This window comes from Giraffa tippelskirchi, chromosome 2 (assembly GCF_054371585.1).
Source record: "Giraffa tippelskirchi isolate mGirTip1 chromosome 2, T2T-mGirTip1v1.2.pri, whole genome shotgun sequence".
In the NCBI taxonomy this organism is placed as follows: domain Eukaryota; kingdom Metazoa; phylum Chordata; class Mammalia; order Artiodactyla; family Giraffidae; genus Giraffa; species Giraffa tippelskirchi.
In genome coordinates this window covers 81548362-81568162 of record NC_137276.1, presented here as the reverse complement: position 1 = coordinate 81568162, position 19801 = coordinate 81548362, and the positions used below count along the sequence as shown (strand labels likewise).

Here is a 19801-nt window from a genome sequence, read left to right as displayed (position 1 = left end):
GTGCATGTGCGCAGTTATTTTTAGTCCCATACAGTTTCTTTGTATTTTGTTGTCTAGAAGAGGTGTGTCCAGGTGCAAGCAAGCATTGCAGCAAAAGGTCCCAGGTCCCAGCCTGTTTCACAAGAAATGGTTAGAACTCAGGTTTATTAAATTAAACCTGAGTCTAATTTTAAACTCGGGTTAAAAATTAACAAAATGAAACAAAACAATTAATTTGTAGAGAAGTGATAAGACAAAGGAATGGAATTTTGAGCTTCTGGGAGTAGCAAATTGTCAGAAGGTAAATATAAGGTGGAAACTAATAGATAATAATGACTAGTTTGATGCATAGATTATTCTGTGCAGGCCCTGGACTGATAATAGACTGGCATTGTCTCAAACATTTCCTGTCCTTCCTGGTGGAGCGGAGAAGGGTAGGACTTATTCAAGTCTGATTTTTCTCAATGGCCTTGAGCCCCAATATTCCTTATGCTGAAGTACCTTATTTTAGGGTGGCACTCTCTGAACCTCTTCGCTCATAATAGAATGCTTTTTTGATGTGGTTAATCAACCTACTATTAAACCTTGCAAATTATTACAATAAGTAAGAAGTACATATTTTTATATTGTTCTGTTTCTATTTGAGAATAGCACTCAGGATTTAAAAACCACTTGAATTATTTCAAGAACATTTTATTTCGCATGCAAGTGTGTTTCTTCCTGTTCTTTGAATAAATGATCTCAATGTTCTGTATGATTAACAGACTTACTTTAAGCCAGACTTTTAAAAAAAAATCAACTTAGCAATTTCTTTTTTTTTTTTGCCTGTGAGCAGAATCATAGTTTCTGATGATTATCTTTCTACCTTTCCAGGGAATGATCAACCTTGTGCTCGAGTGTATAGACAGGCTGCATGTGTATAGCAGTGCTGCACACTTTGCTGATGTTGCTGGGAGAGAAGCAGGGGAATCTTGGAAATCGATTCTGAATTCTCTGTATGAGTTGCTGGGTAAGAAGTACGATTGGCTTTTCAAGGCAACTGAGTTATGTCTGTTCAACATGATCATGTAACAATTACAGCAGCTTTATAACTTGCTTCTTAATTAAGGCTTTTCATGTTTTATTATTTCACTAAAGTAAATGATGTTTAGTATTAATATTTAAATCTATTTCTGAGCATGAAAGGTGGCCATAGCTGTAGATTTACCTTTGATTAAAAGAGGAGAGTCATCTAGGGTATAGTTTTGTGAGCAAGGGGACTCTATAGGGATGCTCATTAAATACTTCCTTTTTTATTCTGAAGTAAGTCCCACATGAACCCATCTTCTCACCATTCCATCTGGTCAGGGATCTCCTCCTTTACGCTTGTAGAGATCTGTATCTGCAGCTTCTAGGTGCGCTTGGCATACACTCAGCAAAAATTGCTGTAGTTTATGCTGTGTTCCTCTTTGCTCTTTACAGACATTCATAATGTGGTTGGATGGCTTTAACATGGTGATTTATGTCACAGACTTAGCATAACATATTATTCTTATCATATACTCTCACTTCTTTTAGATACTTTTGTTGTCGTCTTCTCCCTCATAGTAATGCTCTATTCTTCCACTTCTTTGTTTTTTATGTTGTTTTTGCCTTTTAAATGTGTCTTAGAAAATAAACTTTACTTGTAACTGTTGGGTATAGCAAGAAAGTTCCAGATCAGCTGATAGAAGGTCATAGCATCATGATTATTGCAGATACACCTTCCTTTTGATTTATCAAAGATGGAGGAAACAAAGTTTTCTTTGTAGTTCCTTCCAGGTTGAAATGCTATATTCTATTATTTTACTCATTCTGTGAACCCAGCGTCATACATCTCATACATTGGTAGCCTACACGTCTGGTGCATAGCTGGTGTCCAGTAGATATTTGAAATGTAAACCTCAAGATCATGTTGAGAACCTGGTATTATAGGTTTCTGGTTAATTCCTCAGTTCTTCCTCTTCTCTCCACCGATATTTATATCAGACTCCAGGAAGCCTTCACACACACAGTCAGCATTTTCATTGACTCTCCGATACTTGAAATACAACTTCTTACTCTAGAATAAGAGTACTCAAGTATTCTTGGAATCCTCAAGCCCCATGGCTGGTCTGTCCCTTCCCGTTCCCCTGTGACCTCAGTCATTTTATCTCTAGTCACTCAGTTCTACCTAGGTCTTTACCTCTAATCCAGCACTGTCCTTTCAGACTGTCTAGAATTATTTTATATCAGAGATTTGATATGCTGTAAATGTGTATTTATTTGTAGTATATATTATACATTACATATGCATATATATAGTATGTATTTCTTAAATATATGCATTTGTTTCCTTAATTCTTTGCATCCTTTTTGATTAAGGGAGGATTTAAGGGAGCTACATTAAGTCCATTTAAGGGACTTAAAACTGACATAACTAGAACCCCCTAAAACTCACATCATAATGGAAAATAATAACATAATAACAACATATGTAACTAAGATAGCATACAATGATTTCAGGCAATGCGTGTTTTGTGGCTTTCAAATTAATTTTTTCATGCAATGAGAGACATTAATTCTCAATATACTTTCTACTCGTACACACATACACACTCACTCTTAATTATAACTTATATTTTCACATTGCTATTCCTGAGAGGGTTTTTGCTAATCTGCTACTCCTGTGTGTGTATATGTATGTAGATATGTGTGTGTGTGTGTGTGTGTGTGTGTGTGTATAAAATTAAGAAGGATCTTCATATATATATATAAAAATATATATATTCCTTTTCCCTTTTGCATCTTTTCCCAAGTGTCTTGCCTCTTAATTCCTTATACAATATCCTGAAGGGGCATCCTTGGTAACAGAGACTGTGTCATGTTGGGGGAATGTGGAATACACTGGATGTGGGTTTCAATAGAAGCTCCATTCATTCATCAGAGATTAATTGGATGCCTGCTATGGAGTATGTTCTAATCTGGGAAGTAAGGTACAGTTGTGAGCAGCATATATTCTCTGCTGTCACAATCTTATGGTTGAGTAAGAGAGAGACAGGTGGTGTAAATAGCAAAGCTGGCCACAGTGCTGTGCAGTTACTGCATTTAATGCCTTGGCCATCTGTATACATGTTACTGTTAATCTTTGTTAGTGATTAATAAGAGACTGATAAATTTGACTATATAAGAATGAAAACTTTTAGGAAAAATAATATCATTAAAAATAAACAGGTGGGAATTTTATAAAATATGCAGTCTATATGAAAGACAAAGGCCTAGTTTCTGTAATATACTTTTCATAAATCTATAAGAAAATATCATATAACAGAAAAACAGACAACTAATACCAATGGGTAGTTTATAGAACAATGAATAAAATAATGACAAATTCTTAACATGACAAATAAGGAAATGGAAATTAAAATAAGCAGAGATCATATTTCATTTGTTAGATTAGCATAGACAAAATGGTAATACCCATAATTGGGGAAAATATTGAGTAGGATCTTCTTGGTGGGAGTATAAATTGATGAAAATTTAAAAAACCAAGCAAGCCTCAGTCAACAGTATATACAAAACTTTAAATGTGTATATCCTTTTACTCTCAGAATTTCCACTTTAAGAAATACAGTCTAGAGACATATTTCTACAAGTGTGGAAAGGATATCTACTGGAAAATTATTTATAAATATCAGAAAATTGAAAACAATTTTTTTATCAACAGGGAATTGGTTATATAAGCAATAATATACCTATGGAGTATAAAACTATGTTATCATTAAAAATTGAGATAAGTATACCATTTGAAAAATTGTATGAAACAGGCTAGACTGCATATGATATTAAGTGAAAAAAAAGCAAGATACTTTATGTATAGTTAGATTTCAATTACATGCAACTAAAATATGTAGAGAAAGATACATTCATGTGTATACAGTGGATATTTCTAAAAGGATGCCCAGAAAACTGTTCGGTAGCTGCCCCTTGGGAGAGAGATCTTTTACTTGTCTCTGTGTAATAATAAACATGTTCTTAATCTATTTGCATGTGTTATTCATTTGTTTTTGGCTGTGTTGATTCTCCATTGCTGCCTGAAAGTTATCTGATGGCAGCGAATGGGAACTACTCTTAGTTGCTGTGAGAGGCCTTCTCATTGTGGCGACCTCTCCCATTGTGGGACACAGGCTCTAGGGCACAGGCTCAGTAGTTGCGATGCACGGGCTCAGTTGCTCCAGGGCATGTGGGATCCTTCTGGATCATAAATTGAGCCCATGTCTCCTGCATTGGCAGGCAGACTCTTTACCACTCAGCAAAGTGCTATTTTTATTACTTTTATTATTGAAAAAAATAGATAACAGAAATGTGTAATGCTAGATGATTGATAAGGAAAGGAAAACTAATTTATTCTTTCTAGTTGAGGTAAAAGTAGAATATTTTTGTCAGTGCGTATAAATAGAATATTTTTCAGTATACACATGGTTTAATAATGGCTGTTTCAGGTGAATAGAATTATGAGAAAATTTGTCACTTTGTTTGACTACTTTTTGTTCCTTTGACTACTCATCATTTTCTGTTTTTGTTGTAGTGAACAATGATTTCATGATCAGGGAAAAAATAGTGAATAAAATCTTATTTAACATAAGAACCATCTGACACCAAAGTTTTTACTGAAATTGATGTAATCATACAATAGGTAGACCTGTATATGTAAGTGTTTATTTTACCTTGGCTGGAAAATTCTCAGATTGTCAGCAATAGTTTGAGTTCAACAATATATTTATGTCATTGTCCCTCTTTACCCTACTATCAGAAAGTTTGGTTCAACCATCAGTAACTTCAGCTTAATTAAGCCTCCTTCTCATTCTTTCAGAAAGGTGGACAGTAGAGTCTCTCATGTAGTTATGTGTAAAATACACCTTTTCCTTCTTTTACTTAAGCAGTTTTATTTAGCATGGAGAGAAAAGGGAGATGGTGGGAATGATAATCTATAACAATTTAAAAATTTGATGTGAATATATTTAATATGTGTTTTAGGTACAGAATGACAAAAGTAATTTATGAGCTTGCCATCTGGAAGACATGGGGATCTTATGGACACCGATATTCATAGTTTGAAAAGCATCACTGGGACATGCTTTAATACATCTTTTCTGACATCCACACAATTAATCTGCAGGAGGCTTGCAAGCCAGGATAATTTTCTAAAGATGTCTAAAAAATGCTCTTTGGCAAACTCTCTCTGTGAATACTCATTTTATGAAAGTTCAAAATATAAAACAAATAGGGTAGACATCTCTTTTAGGAAGGCATAAGTTACCAGTTTCTGAATCTTTAAAGACTGAGAAAGGATAGAGCAAGGAAAGATTTTTGCAAATCCAGATTATTTTTCCAGTATCTTAGGGACACAGATTTTCCTAATGCCCTGAAACACTGGGGGAAGGCAGTCAAGGGGTATAAAAGAAGGCCGTTGGCTTCAAACACGCTCATAGCAGATATTACTCTGACAATCGTACTTATAGTTTTTTCTCATCTTGTTCTCCAGGAAATCCTAAAAAGCCATTTCATTACCAAGACACATTAATTTTTTTCCAACTTGGTAATGAACTCATGGCTATAAAAGTACGTCAAGGCTGTATATTGTCACCCTGCTTATTTAACTTATATGCAGAGTACATCATGAGAAACGCTGGGCTGGAAGAAACACAAGCTGGAATCAAGATTGCCGGGAGAAATATCAATAACCTCAGATATGCGGATGACACCACCCTTATGGCAGAAAGTGCAGAAGAACTAAAGAGCCTCTTGATGAAAGTGAAAGAGGAGAGTGAAAAAGTTGGCTTAAAGCTCAACGTTCAGAAAACTAAGATCATGGCATCTGGTCCCATCACTTCATGGGAAATAGATGGGGAAACAGTGGAAACAATGTCAGACTTTATTTTTTGGGCTCCAGAATCACTGCTAATGGTGACTGCAGCCATGAAATTAAAAGACGCTTACTCCTTGGAAGGAAGGTTATGGCCAACCTAGATAGCATATTTAAAAGCAGAGACATTACTTTGCTAACAAAAGTCCGTCTAGTCAAGGCTATGGTTTTTCCAGTGGTCATGTATGGATGTGAGAGTTGGACGGTGAAGAAAGCTGAGCCCCGAAGAATTGATGCTTTTGAACTGTGGTGCTGGAGAACTCTTGAGAGTCCCTTGGACTGCAAGGAGATCCAATCAATCCGTCCTAAAGGAGATCAGTCCTGGGTGTTCATTGGAAGGACTGATGTTGAAGCTGAAACTCCAATACTTTGGCCACCTCATGCGAAGAGTTGACTCATTGGAAAAGACCCTAATGATGGGTAGGATTGGGGCAGGAGGAGAAGGGGACGACAGAGGATGAGATGCTTGGATGGCATCACCAACTCGATGGACATGGGTTTGGGTAGACTCCGGGAGTTGGTGATGGACAGAGGCCTGGCGTGCTGCAATTCATGGGGTCACAAAGAGTCTGACACAATGGGGCGACTGAACTGAACTGAACTTTGATGGGAATTCATTATCTAATCAAGCTTGTGAGATACCTGTTTTCTTAATCTGCTTATATACTACCATGACCTTGCCCTTCTAAACTCTTCTAGACAGAATTCCAGCAGGAAAAGATTGTGGGGGAGGGAGGCTGCATAGCTCAGGACATGAGCACAGACTCAGTGATCAAAATTGTCTGGCTTTTAAGTCTTGGCTCCACTGTGAGCTGTGTGTGCGCGAAGAGCTTTTCCTTCTCCTTTACAGGAAAGCTGGGGACTTCCCTGGTGGGAAGACTCCTGGTAGGAAGTGATTAAGACTCCATGTTTCCAATGCAGGAGGTCTATCCCTGGTCAGGGAAGTAGATCCTACATCTTGCAACTACATATCTCGCATGCCACAGTGATGACTGAAGATCCTATGTGCTGCAACAAATATCCAGCGCAGCCAAATAAGTTAATATTTAAAAAAATTATATAAGAAAGTTGCTGTTCTCACCCCTTAGGGTAGAGAGAGGGGAGAAGATAGAAAATTCCCCATCTCCAGCAATAATGGTGCCCTTCTACCTCCAGATGCAGGGAATGGAGGTGAATCTTTCATGTGAGAGATTTATTTCCTGCTTTTAGGGAGACAGATGGGAGAATCAAAGTGTCCATCTGGCTTTGGCCATTTCTTAAGTAACTTTAATTCAAAATACTCAATCTGCCATGGAGGCACATTTTGGGCAGCCTGCTCTGGGCCCTCACAGACTACTCTCTTAAATTCTCCAACAACATTCTGATGGGTTTTTTTGTTTGTTTATTTATGGTTGACAAGACTTAGGAGCACCTGAACATTTTAAATATCCTTGTGGATTCTAGATCATTGCCTCCCCATTTGTCAGTGCTGTTTAAGGCCTGTTCTCATAGTATTTCTAGGTTTTGAAAAAAGAAGGAATATAGTTTGGTTTTTGTTGTGTCTCCAGCACCTAAATAGCCCTCAATACAAAGAAGATAGTATTTATTGAATAATTTTTTTAATTTATTATTTTTTGTTGAAGGATAATTGCTTTACAGAATTTTGTTGTTTAAAGTGAGAGTTTTCTTGGAATTCTATATTTCTTAATCCATCAGTAATTTTCTGATTTTATATTTTGAGAAATTCTGAATTAGAGTTTACAATACAAAAGCATGAGGACATGGAGATGTTAGGATACTAATAAGCAATGCAGAATATTGTTAATAATGGTCTTTCAATAACTATAAGTATTACTTGTATTTCATACTCTAATTGGGTAACAGTTTAAGGATTTAATGATTTTTTGTTGTTCAGTCATGTCCAACTCTTTGTGGCCCCATGGACTGCAACACATCAGGCTTCCCTGGCTTTCACCATCTCCCAGAGTTTACTCAAACTCATGTCCATTGAGTTGGTGATGCCATCCAACCATCTCCTCCTCTGTCATTCCATTCTCCTCCTGCCTTTAATTTTTTCCAGCATCAGGGTCTTTTCAAGTGAGATGGCTCTTTACATCAGGTGGCCAAAGTATTGGAACTTCAGCTTCAGCACCAGTCCTTCCAATGAATATTCAGGACTGATTTCCTTTACCATCGACAGGTTCAATCTCCTTGTAGGCCAAGGGACTCTCAAGAGTCTTCTCCAACACCACAGTTCAAAAGCATCAATTCTTCGGCATTCAGCCTTCTTTATGGTCCAGTTCTCACATCCATACATGACTACTGGAAAAACCATAGCTTTGACTAGACAGACCTTTTTTGGCAAAGTAATGTCTCTGCTTTTTAATATACTGTCTAGGTTGATCATAAGTTTTCTTCCAAGGAGCAAGTATCTTTTAATTTCATGGCTGCAGTCACCATCTGCAGTGATTTTGGAGCCCCCCAAAATAAAATCTGTCACTGTTTCCATTGTTTCCCCATATAGTTTTTTTGATTTAGTCAGCATCAGAAAAAATTCAGTGAACTTGCACGTCCTTTATGAAACTTAGTTCATAGTGTGTTTATAGTATTTAAATTTTACTGTACTTAACCACTGATCTTATTCCATAAGAGATAATATTCCTTGAGAGATAATACACATTGTAAGTTTCAAAGAATGTTCAAGGTTATAATAAGACAGAGCGTCTGATCTAAAGGAGCTCAAAGAAGACCTGCAGACAATTCTATTATATTCACACTTTATTTAAACTTATATTTCCAGCACCAACCGTAGCACCTGATGCACTTATGTTAATATTTCTTAAATAAATGAGGAAAAGTAGTCTGATGGGTGAAAGGTTTTAACTTTCCTTCAGGCCAATTAGCCAACATTGGCAGAGTATTTTAAGGTATAGCATGCATGTCTTGCTTTGAAGAAACAACATTTGTCTTGAGTTTGTTTGTTTCTTTACCTTGAAGCACCTTGTAAAGTTGCCATTGTTCTTTGGCCATGAGAGTGGCTCTCTGGGCTTCCCTTTTGGCTCAGCTGGTAAAGAATCCTCCTGCAATGTGAGAGACCTGGGTTTGATCTCTGGGTTGGGAAGATCCTCTGGGGAAGGGAAAGGCTACCCACTCGACTCCAATATTCTGGCCTGGAGAATTCCATGGACTCTATAGTCCAAGGGGTCGCAAAGAGTTGTACATGACTGAGCAACTTCACTATAGCATTAAACACATGTAAACCACTTTACACATCCACATACACACATAAACAATAGCAAATCTCTGCTATTGGACTTCAGCCATGGCGTGATCCCTGAGGTTTAGTTGGCTTGGTCCAAGTTACAGCTTCATGAACTGAGATGGTCTTAAGACTTGCCTTTGATATCTGTACACTTTGTGGGGGTTATTTGGTTACACTCTCTCCCACTTTCATGTTTTTTCCTTATTATCTAATGTTTCTCTGTGGTTACGTAATATCTTAGTTGCAGACTATCACTCCCTCACTGATACAAACTTCCATTCTATTGAACAATTGTGAGTCATTTATTTATTTATTTACAGAATTTATTGTGCCTTCAGCAAGTCCTTGTGCAGGATCATATCACAGGGCATGACTCTTTTTCCTCCTAACGTCATTCACCTTCCCTCTCCCCATTTTATTTTTTATTTTTTGGCCACACATGTGGCATGTGGGATCTTGCTTCCTCAACCAGGAATTGAAACCCTGCTCCCTGCAGTGGAAGTACAGAGACTTAACCAGTGGACCACCAGGTCTATCCTTTTCCCCCTGTTTTACAATAAGAAAATTTCTCCCTTTGACCCAGGGAGTCCCACACTTAGTAATGTTCCTCAAGGTCTGTTTCTATCCCAGGCACCTACCAGAATCTTTTTCTCAAAAAATCAGCTCTTAATGTCTAAGGAATATTCTAAAAAATACTATTTCTTCATTCTGTGTACATACTTACATCAAAATGGGCTCATATTCTCCACATCCTTATATAGCATTTGTTTACACTGACTTCTGTATTGTGGGCATCTTTCCTTGGCAGTAACTATAAGCTGTCATCAGGCTTTAGTGGATGTATTCTACCCTGCTGATGGGATGTGTCATCATCTATTTAGCCACATTCAAGCTGTTTTCAAAGCTTTGCTATTATAAACAGTGTTAGGACGAGTGTTCTTGCATTTCTCTGTATACTTTTTCATTATTTTAGAAACTCCCTTAACTGATTTCTTCAAGACTAACTTGCTCAATTGTAGTAGATCACACTTTATCTGTAAAACATACTCTGCACATGCACACATATGTAGACTTGCTTTGATAATGTTCCAGAGGCATTCTATTTGAGTTAAGATTTTTTTATTAGAAGTACATACATTTTCAGAGTCTATGGTGATTATAATATGTTTCACCTTTGACTATTCTAGCGCATTTCTCTCTCATTGGAGTAATGAACCCATAATAAACTGTGGAAAATTCTTAAAGAAATGGGAATACCAGACCACCTGACCTGCCTCCTGAGAAATCTGTATTCAGGTCAGGAAGCAACAGTTAGAACTGGACATGGAACAACAGACTGGTTCCAAATCGGGAAAGGAGTACATCAAGGCTGTATATTGTCACCCTGTTTATTTAACTTAAATGCAGTGTACATCATGAGAACTGCTGGGCTGGATGAAGCACAAGCTGGATTCAAGATTGCCGCGAGAAATATCAATAACCTCAGATATGCAGATGACACCACCCTTATGGCAGAAAGTGAAGAACTAAAGAGCCTCTTGATGAAAGTGAAAGAGGAAAGTGAAAAAATTGGCTTAAAACTCAACATTCAGAAAATTAAGATCATGGCATCTAGTCCCTTCACTTCATGGCAAATAGGTGGGGAAACAGTGGGTACAGTGACAGACTTTATTTTTTGGGGCTCCAAAATCAGTGCAGATGGTGGCTGCAACCATGAAATTCAAAGATGCTTGCTCCTTGGAAGAAAACTTATGACCAACCTTGACAGCATATTAAAAAGCAGAGACATTACTTTGCCAACAAAGGTCCATCCTGTCAAGGCTATCATTTTTCTAGTAGTCACATATGGATGTGAGTGTTGGACTATAAAGAAAGCTGAGCGCCGAAGAATTGATGCTTTTGAACTATGGTGTTGGAGAAGACTCTTGAGAGTCCCTTGGACTGCAAGGAGATCAAACCAGTCAATGGTAAAGGAAATCAGTCCTGAATATTTATTGGCAGGACTGATACTGAAGCTGAAACTCCAGTACTTTGGCCACCTGATGTGAAGAACTGACTCATTTGAAAAGACCCTGATGCTGGGAAAGATTGAGGGTAGGAGGAGATGGGGACGACAGAGGATGAGATGATTAAATGTTATCACTGTCTCGATGGACATGAGATTGAGTAAACTCCAGGAGTTGATGATGGATGGGGAGGTCTGGCGTGCTGCAGTCCATGGGGTCGCAAAGAGTGACTGAAGTGAACTGAATGCACTGCTGATAGTGATTTATAAATTGCCTCCTTGTGTAAGATTTGAGGATCTGTATTCATAGCTAAGAGTTTCCTTTAGTTTTCTGATATGCATGCTCTCTTTATTAGGTAAGGATAGCAAAGTTATACTGTCTTGATAAAATATATCAGAAGGGTTTTCTTAGTTCTTTTCCTTTGGAACAGTTTAATATAGCAATGACTTGTTTACTGAATTTAGAAAACATGTTTTTGACTTTAACATACTTCTCAATATTACTCATTGTTTGTTATTCTATTTAGATTTTCTTCTTTGGGTCAATTTTCATGAAAAAAATATTTGGAAGTCATCCTTTTTCCTAAATGTTTAAAAATTTCAGTACCGCAGTAAGTGTCTGTGTATGATTCCTTTTCTTCTTAATTATGTCCTTTACTTTGCTTGATTAAATTTGTTAGCATTTAGCTTATATTTAAGTGGAGGGAGTCCTTGACAGTGTTGATCAGTCCTGTTATTTCAATTTATTACATAGATCACCTCTACTATTTCTAACCTATTAATGTCTACTTTTATTGCTTTATTTCTTTTTTTTCTGTTCTACTTATCTTTTATATTCTATTTGAATGTTTTGGAAGGAATGTTTAGTTAACATTTTTCACTCTGTTAATATCAGTTCAGTTCAGTCACTCAGTCATGTCAGAATCTTTGTGACCTTATGGACTGCAGCACTCCAGACTTCCCTGTCCATCATCAACTCCTAGAGCTTACTCAAACTCATGTCCATCAAGTTGGTGATGGCATCCAACCATCTCATCCTCTGTCATCGCCTTCTCCTGCCTTCAATCTTTCCTAGCATCAGGGTCTTTTCAAATGAATCAGTTCTTCACATCAGGTGGCCAAAGTATTGGAGTTTCAGCTTCAGCATCAGTCCTTCCAATGAATATTCAGGACTGAATTCCTTTACCATTGACTGGTTTGATCTCTTTGCAGTCCAAGGGACTCTCAAGAGTCTTCTCCAATACCACAGTTCAAAAGCATCAATTCTTCGGCGCTCACCTTTCTTTATAGTCCAACACTCACATCCATACATGACTACTGGAAAACCATAGCTTTGACTAGACGGACCTTTTTTGGAAAAGTAGTGTCTCTGCTTTTTAATATACTGTCTAGGTTGTTCATAAGTTTTCTTCCAAGGAGCAAGCATCTTTGAATTTCATGGCTGCAGTCACCATCTGCAGTAATTGTGGAGTGCAAAAAAATAAAGTCTGCCACTGTTTCCATTGTTTCCCCATCTATTTGCCATGAAGTGATGGGACTGGATGCCATGATCTTAGTTTTTTGAATGTTGAGTTGTAAGCCAACTTTTTTACTCTCCTCTTTCAATTTCATCATGAAGCTCTTTAGTTCTTCTTCGCTTTCTGCCATAAGGATGGTGTCGTCTGCGTATCTGAGGTTATTGATATTTCTCCCAGCAATCTTGATTCCAGCTTGTGCTCCATCCAGCCTGGCATTTCTCATGGTGTACTCTGCATATAAGTTAGGTAAGCAGGGTGACAATATACAGCCTTGACATACTCCTTTCCTGATTTGGAACCAGTCTGTTGTTCCATATCCATTTCTAAGTGTTGCTTCTTGACCTGCATACAGATTTCTCAGGAGGCAGGTCAGGTGGTCTGGTATTCCCATCTCTTGAAGAATTTTGCACAGTTTGTTGTGATCCACACAGTCAAAAGCTTGGGCATAGTCAGTGATGCAGAAGTAGATATTTTTCTGGAACTCTCTTGCTTTTTTGATGACCCAACCTATGTTACCAATTTGCTCTCTAGTTCCTCTGCCTTTTCGAAATCGAGCTTGAACATCTGGATGTTCACTGTTCACGTACTGTTGAAGCCTGGCTTGGAGAATTTTTAGCTTTTCTTTGCTAGTGTTTGAAATGAGTGCAATTGTTTGGTAGTTTGAGCATTCTTTGGCATTGCCTTTCTTTGAGATTGGAATGAAAACTGACCTTTTCCAGTCCTGTGGCCAGTGCTGAGTTTTCCAAATTTGCTGGCATACTGAATGGAACACTTTCACAGCATCATCTTTTAGGATCTGGAATAACTCCACTGGAATTCCATCACCTCCACTAGCTTTGTTCGTAGTGATACTTCCTAAGGCCCACTTGACTTCATATTCCAGGATGTCTGGCTCTAGGTGAGTGATCACACCAACGTGATTATCTGAGTCATGAAGATCTTTTTTTGTACAGTTCTTTTGTGTATTCTTGCCACCTCTTCTTAATATCTTCTGCTTCTGTTATTCTGTACCGTTTCTGTTCTTTATTGTGTCGATCTTTGCATGAAAAGTTCCCTTGGTATCTAATTTTCTTGAAGAGATCTGTAGTCTTTCCCATTCTATCATTTTCCTCTCTTTCTTTGCATTCATCACTGAGGAAAACTTCCTTATCTCTCCTTGCTATTCTTTGGAACTCTGCATTCAAATAGGTATATCTTTCCTTTTCTCCTTTATCTTTAGCTTCTCTTCTTTTCTCAGTTATTTGTAAGGCCTCCTCATACAATCATTTTGCTTTTTTGCATTTGTTTTTCTTACAATTAGAATGTTTAGTTTAAATTTCCTTGAGTACAGTTTTTACCATCTTCTGTTGGTTATGTAAGGTAGTGCCTATTTTTGATATTTGCTAGATATTCTAAAATTGTGTTATTGATTCCCTCATTGATTAAAAGTATTATTTTGGAAAAATTTTAAGTGTGTATGTAGGTTTTATTTTTGTTCCTGCTTTTCTAACTAATTTCAAGTTTTATGGTTGTTTTTTATTTCTGATTTGGGGTGGATTATTTTTGTTTCTGCTTTTCTTACTAAATTCATTAACATTGTTGTCCGAGAGCATAGTTTATATACCATCTCTGTTTGCATTAAGTTTAATGACATTTTTCTCAGTGGCTCACTGTATGGTTTTCTTAAATATTCAATGGGAGATTAAAAGGGTTTATTTGTGCATTATTAGTTTTTTTTTTGTTTTTTTGCTGCCACATGTGGGATCTTCCCTGTCCAGGGATTGAACCCATGCCCCTTGTGTTGAGAGCACAGAGTTTCACCACTGGACCACTTGAGAAGTCCTAGTTTCTTCAAAAATTACCTTATCTCTCACTTTTGATCTCTAGAAATTAGTTGATATATTTAATTTTAAAAGCCCAAGGCAAAATTAAAGGAGGGGGTTAAATTTTAAGCAAATGACACTTTATAAAGATTCAAACTCTTCACCATATACTTTCTGTCAGTCGGAATTGTTCTTGGTCAGGAAAAGATATTCTTACAGGTTAAAAGTAGAAGTCCCACTGAGCATGTCAGACTCCTCTACCACACCTCATCCTCAGCACACTTGTCCCTGGCCCTTATCATTGTGTGTGTATGTGTGTGTGTGTACCTGATTACTGGCTCTTATTGGTTCCAGAGCTGGAGGAGAGCCTAACTAATTGAATGCATCACCTTGTAATATTTGTACAAATGTAATGGGGGCTCTGTTCACAAAAGAGATTTTTTTATGTAGTTGAACAAACCTTAGCCTTCTTGTCTTTTGTGTCATTATTTCTTTTCTTCCTCTCTGGCCAGGTAACAGCTTCTGGGAGGAAGAAAGAGAAAATATGAAGGAAGTGTTTTAGTTTCATTGAATCCTGTTACTCTTAACAAGGAGATGAACTGGTGGAATTCTCAAACTTCAGTTCTTTAAACTACCTCCTGGCACTACCAGATTTTAAATTTGTGATTTTATTCTTGGAACATATTTTTCACATTAAATGTATTATATAAAAACGTCATTTGCCATTTTTAAGCAGTTATACAGTTTCTGAGCAATCTTATGGGCAGAAGAGTAGAATTTACATAAAGTACTTACCATATTTGCTTTGAAATAACTGAATGATTTAGAAACATAAGTTTTAAATTGAGTATATCAATTAGATTGAAAGATATCATAAAGGTCACATAGGAATTTCAGATAAAATGGGTTCTTTGGTTCAAGAGGTGTAGAAAACACTACTAGGTTAAAAAAAAAGTTGAAATAGGTGACTTTACTGCAGAAATTAGTTTCTAGAGTCTTTCGTATGCATTGTGAGTCTCTAAATGGAAAGAAGAGATTCAGGGGGGAAAAAAGTTTTCAAACTCGTTAGCCATCTACCCTCACACCCTGTTTTTTCCTATAACAATTTGATGATACATCTTTGTATGTTTGTTGCACTTACCTGTTGTATTTCCTAATATCTTGTGCTACATTTTCAGAAAAACTAATGTTCTCTTAACTTCTTCATTATATAGGTGAGAAAATTGAACTCTAGGGAAATTAAATAATTTAGTCTCACAGCTAATTAAAAGCAATGAGTATTAGAACCCAAGTGAGGAAAATCCCAGGACACCAGTTTTTCCCTTACCCTTCATTATTACTTCCAGTATGAAATGTTACTTTCTCAAAAATATATTTCTTCTAATAAGCAGTGTTTTTACAGTTCCCATTAATAAATATAAGTTCAATTTTGTGTGTATATGTACATATGTGTGTGTGTGTGTGTGTATTTGTATGTAGTTTTCGTATAAAATTAATGTGTTTTGTTTTTGATCCAATATTTTGTGCCTACTATGGGCTTACTTTGGTTTCAAACTAGAAAATCACATAACTGTAAAATCTGCTTTTTCTTTTGCAGCGGCACTAATTAGAGGAAATCGTAAAAACTGTGCTCAATTTTCTGGCTCCCTTGACTGGTTAATCAGCCGACTGGAAAGACTGGAAGCTTCTTCTGGTATGTTTTCCAATATCTTCTTTTTATGATATACTATTCTTTTTTTCCCTACTTTATGTCCTTTAAGACATAAAAACAGATTCAGTTCAATATAAATGTTTTCTTGTTACTAGGTTAAAATTTTTGCTGATGGCTGAAATCATTGGCATTTTCATTACTTATTTCTGAAAATCAATGTAAGAGTATCTTTTTCATTTACGTTTATAAGAGAATGAAGTTCAGAAAGCCACTGAAGAGCCAGAATGCCCATTATTTTTCAAATCAATTCTTCCTAATATACTAATACATTGGTGGTTTAGTCCTTAAGTAGTGTCCAACTCTTGTGACCCCATGGACTCTAGCCTGCCAGGCTCCTCTGTCCATGGAATTCTCCAGGCAAGAATGTTGGAGTGGGTTGCCATTTCCTTTTCCAACTAATACATTAGCACCTTACAATACTCGACAGATAAAAAGATTTGTTTGGGTGAATTGTTTTTGTTTTTTAGTTTAAGTGAATTTAATTTGAAAAAAATAGATTGGTTTGGAATTCCCATTTTTAATTTTTCTTTAAATGATTATGTGGACAGATTTGGAAAAAAAATTTGGTTTTCCAAATCATATAGGACAATAGTTTATTTGTTTGTTTTTTAAACAATAGTATTTTTATTCAGAGTCAAATCATAAAATGTGATTATTGTTACTAAGTCAGAAGATACAAAAGCATAGAAATGTTTTTTCAAAAGTTAATCATGTTCCCATCAACCAGAGATGTGTGCTGTTAGCATTTTAACCTGTGTTATTCCAAGTCTTCATTCCCTTTACTTTTTATTGAAATGTTATATTTCTATAGAAAAGTTTGTAAATTATAAATATACAGATAAGTTCATTTTCACAAATAGGATGTATTTGTTTAACAACCAGTTAACAAACAGAATATTATCACCTATCAGAAACATACCCTGGAACCTTCTTCCACTCATCCACTGCTCTTCCCCAGCACCTAAGTATTAACATCATAGATTTATTCTGCTGATTTTTGAACTCTGTGTAACTGGAATCATGCAGAGTAAATTTTTGTCTGTCTGTTCTCTTTCATTCAATATATTTGTGAGATTCAGTCACAGTAATTTATTTGAAAGGGATTTAGTAAATACAAGTAAAAGTCTGCATCATCATAAAATAGTTAAAGACAATAAAATCTGATATGTCTGTGTCTAACAAGAATGTTATTTTTGTATTGATGTTGTGGAGATGTACCCATGCATCCTGTGGCACAGCAGTTTGCCTCAAGGGTATCCCAAGCTGAATCTATTGCTCCTACATCAGTTCCCATAGTATTCCATTAGTTGCCCTTCTATTCTGTTACTTATTTTTCCTCTCCATTGCCTATACTAGTGGCGAACTCCTTGAAGTCAGGGGCTCAGTTTTATTCATCTTTGTGTTCTCTGCATCTACCATACTGTCTGGCACCTAGTAGGTACTTTATTGCATTTGTTGAATGAATGATGAATGTTTAAATTCTCTTAAGAAAATACTTGTCAGTACAGAAATAATTCCATGACTGCATGATAGAGACCCATTCAGGGACATGTTTGTTGAAATTGAATGACTAGAGAGAGATAGAAGTACAGATGGTTGTGGTTGAAGGAGGTTGGTTTTAAGTCAAGAGCAGAATTTCAGAGTTTAAGATTGAATAACTTAGAAATCTAATGTAAGAGAAATTTGAGTAACACTGAGTTCTAAGGCATTGCTGGATCATTGGGTGACAAAAATAAAAAAGCAGATTATTGAGATAAAAAAAGTTGTGATAATTACGAGACAAAGATTTTCAGCGTACCGCAGTGTGAGTGAGATGACTATGAATCAATATAGAATATATTCATTAAGGAAAAACTGAATAGCTACTATGAGGAAGTGATCAGATAGTAGTAAGATGATGGCAGGGATTGCAAAAATGGATAAATTCTTGATTCAAAGCATCTAGAGTTGTTGGCAAGTTCCAGTGTATACAAAAAAAGAGTATGCTGGTCTCTTTCACTGGCCCAGGGAGTATCTAGAAAGAGAAAGGAACAGAGCAACCTTCAGGATGAAGTATGGGTTCTATCATTTGCTTCACTTTTTAAAAAATGCACAGCAAAGAGAAGAAAAGAAAAAAACTCAAAGGAAAAGAGGAGAAAGAGAAGGAAAAAACAGAGCAGAGCATCCTTTGACCTTGTTACCAAACCAAACTTGGGTCCACTTGGCCTCACACAGTAAAGCCAGGCTACTGACACTGGGCTATGTTGAAAGAAAGTGCAGCATTTATTGCAGGATGCCTGGCTGTTGGAATGGGCAGCTCACACTCCAAAGTGTGAGTGTGATGGCTTTCAGGGAAGGGGTTTTAACAGTGGAGGTAGGAGCTGCAGGGTGCATGACCAGCTTATGCACAGTTGTCAGATTGGTTGGCGTTAAGGTGAAGTTTCCAGCATCATCAACCTTCTAGTTTCAAATAGTGTAGAGCCTATGTGCTTATGGTCAGCAGTTTTCATATGGTTGGTGTATCAGGTCTTTATATCTTTTGGGACCTGGGAGTTTGGTGATTCAGCCATGTGAAGGATTTGTAGTCTGAATTGTTACCAGTTTCCCAATTCAATGGTATTCTTTTTTTTTTTTTTTTTTTCACATCTTCACATTTCCGAATCATTAACTCTTTTTTTAATGTTATTTTTTACTGTGATAAAAGCCACATAATATACAATTTCAACCATATTTTACTGTACAATTCAGTGGCATTAAGTTCATACAAATGGTGCAACTCTTACCATCATCCATCTCCCAAATTTTTCACATTCCTAAGCTGAAATTCTGCCCCATTAAACACTTAGCTCCCCGTCTCCCCTCTCCACCCCACACCTAGCCTCTGGCTCCTGACATTTACCAGTGTGCTTTTATGAATTTGACTCTTGCTGGTAAATCTATTACTGCAAAGCAGAAATACAGACACAGATGTAGAGAACAAATGTATGGACACCAACTAGGAGTGAGGGGAATGGATTGGAGATTGGGATTGACCTGTGTACGCTACTACATATGAAGTGAATGGCTGGTGAGGGCCTACTGTATAGCAGAGGGGGAAAAATACAATCTGTTTTTAGGACATATATTAAGTTAACCTTAAAAATGCATTCCAGTATACATTAGGTACAGACAAATACTATTTGATTCCTAATCATTAACTCTTGAGTCATCCTTTTAAGACATAATGGAGGTCTGAGAGACTAAAGCAAAAGCCTTTTTACTTCAGAGAACAGAGACACCCAGGCTGGTATATGGTTTCAAGCTCAGCCACACGGAGTCCAGTGTTTAGTATTCAGTTTAGTCAGTTAAAGGCATAGATCTATTGGCTGCACATCACTACTTGATATGATCATTTCCCAATCCAGCTCTTAGTAGCAGATATTTCTACTTAAATTAGAAGCCTTGTGCTCAGAGAAGGCAGATGGAAAGTCAGGAGTAGGAAGGGCCCTTAGAGAATGCTTCCCCTCATGTTCTCACTTTGGAGGAAGAAAATTGAGGCACAAAACTTTGAAATGACTGCTTTGAGATGCGAGAATTAACTTTTATAGCCAAGATGACAACCAGCTCCCTCATCTCAGGCTTGAAATATTAATGTGTTCACTATG

At 36.8% G+C, this 19801-nt stretch overlaps 1 protein-coding gene across 1 annotated transcript in view; it reads left to right on the top strand.

Moving 5' to 3' along the window:
* Positions 1-19801, top strand: part of RYR2 (ryanodine receptor 2) — an 849571-nt gene that overhangs the window by 426401 nt on the left and 403369 nt on the right. The window contains exons 16-17 of the mRNA XM_081569302.1: positions 853-988; positions 16065-16160. Of these exons, the coding sequence (XP_081425428.1) occupies positions 853-988; positions 16065-16160 (232 nt within the window). The remainder of the gene's footprint in view (positions 1-852; positions 989-16064; positions 16161-19801) is intronic.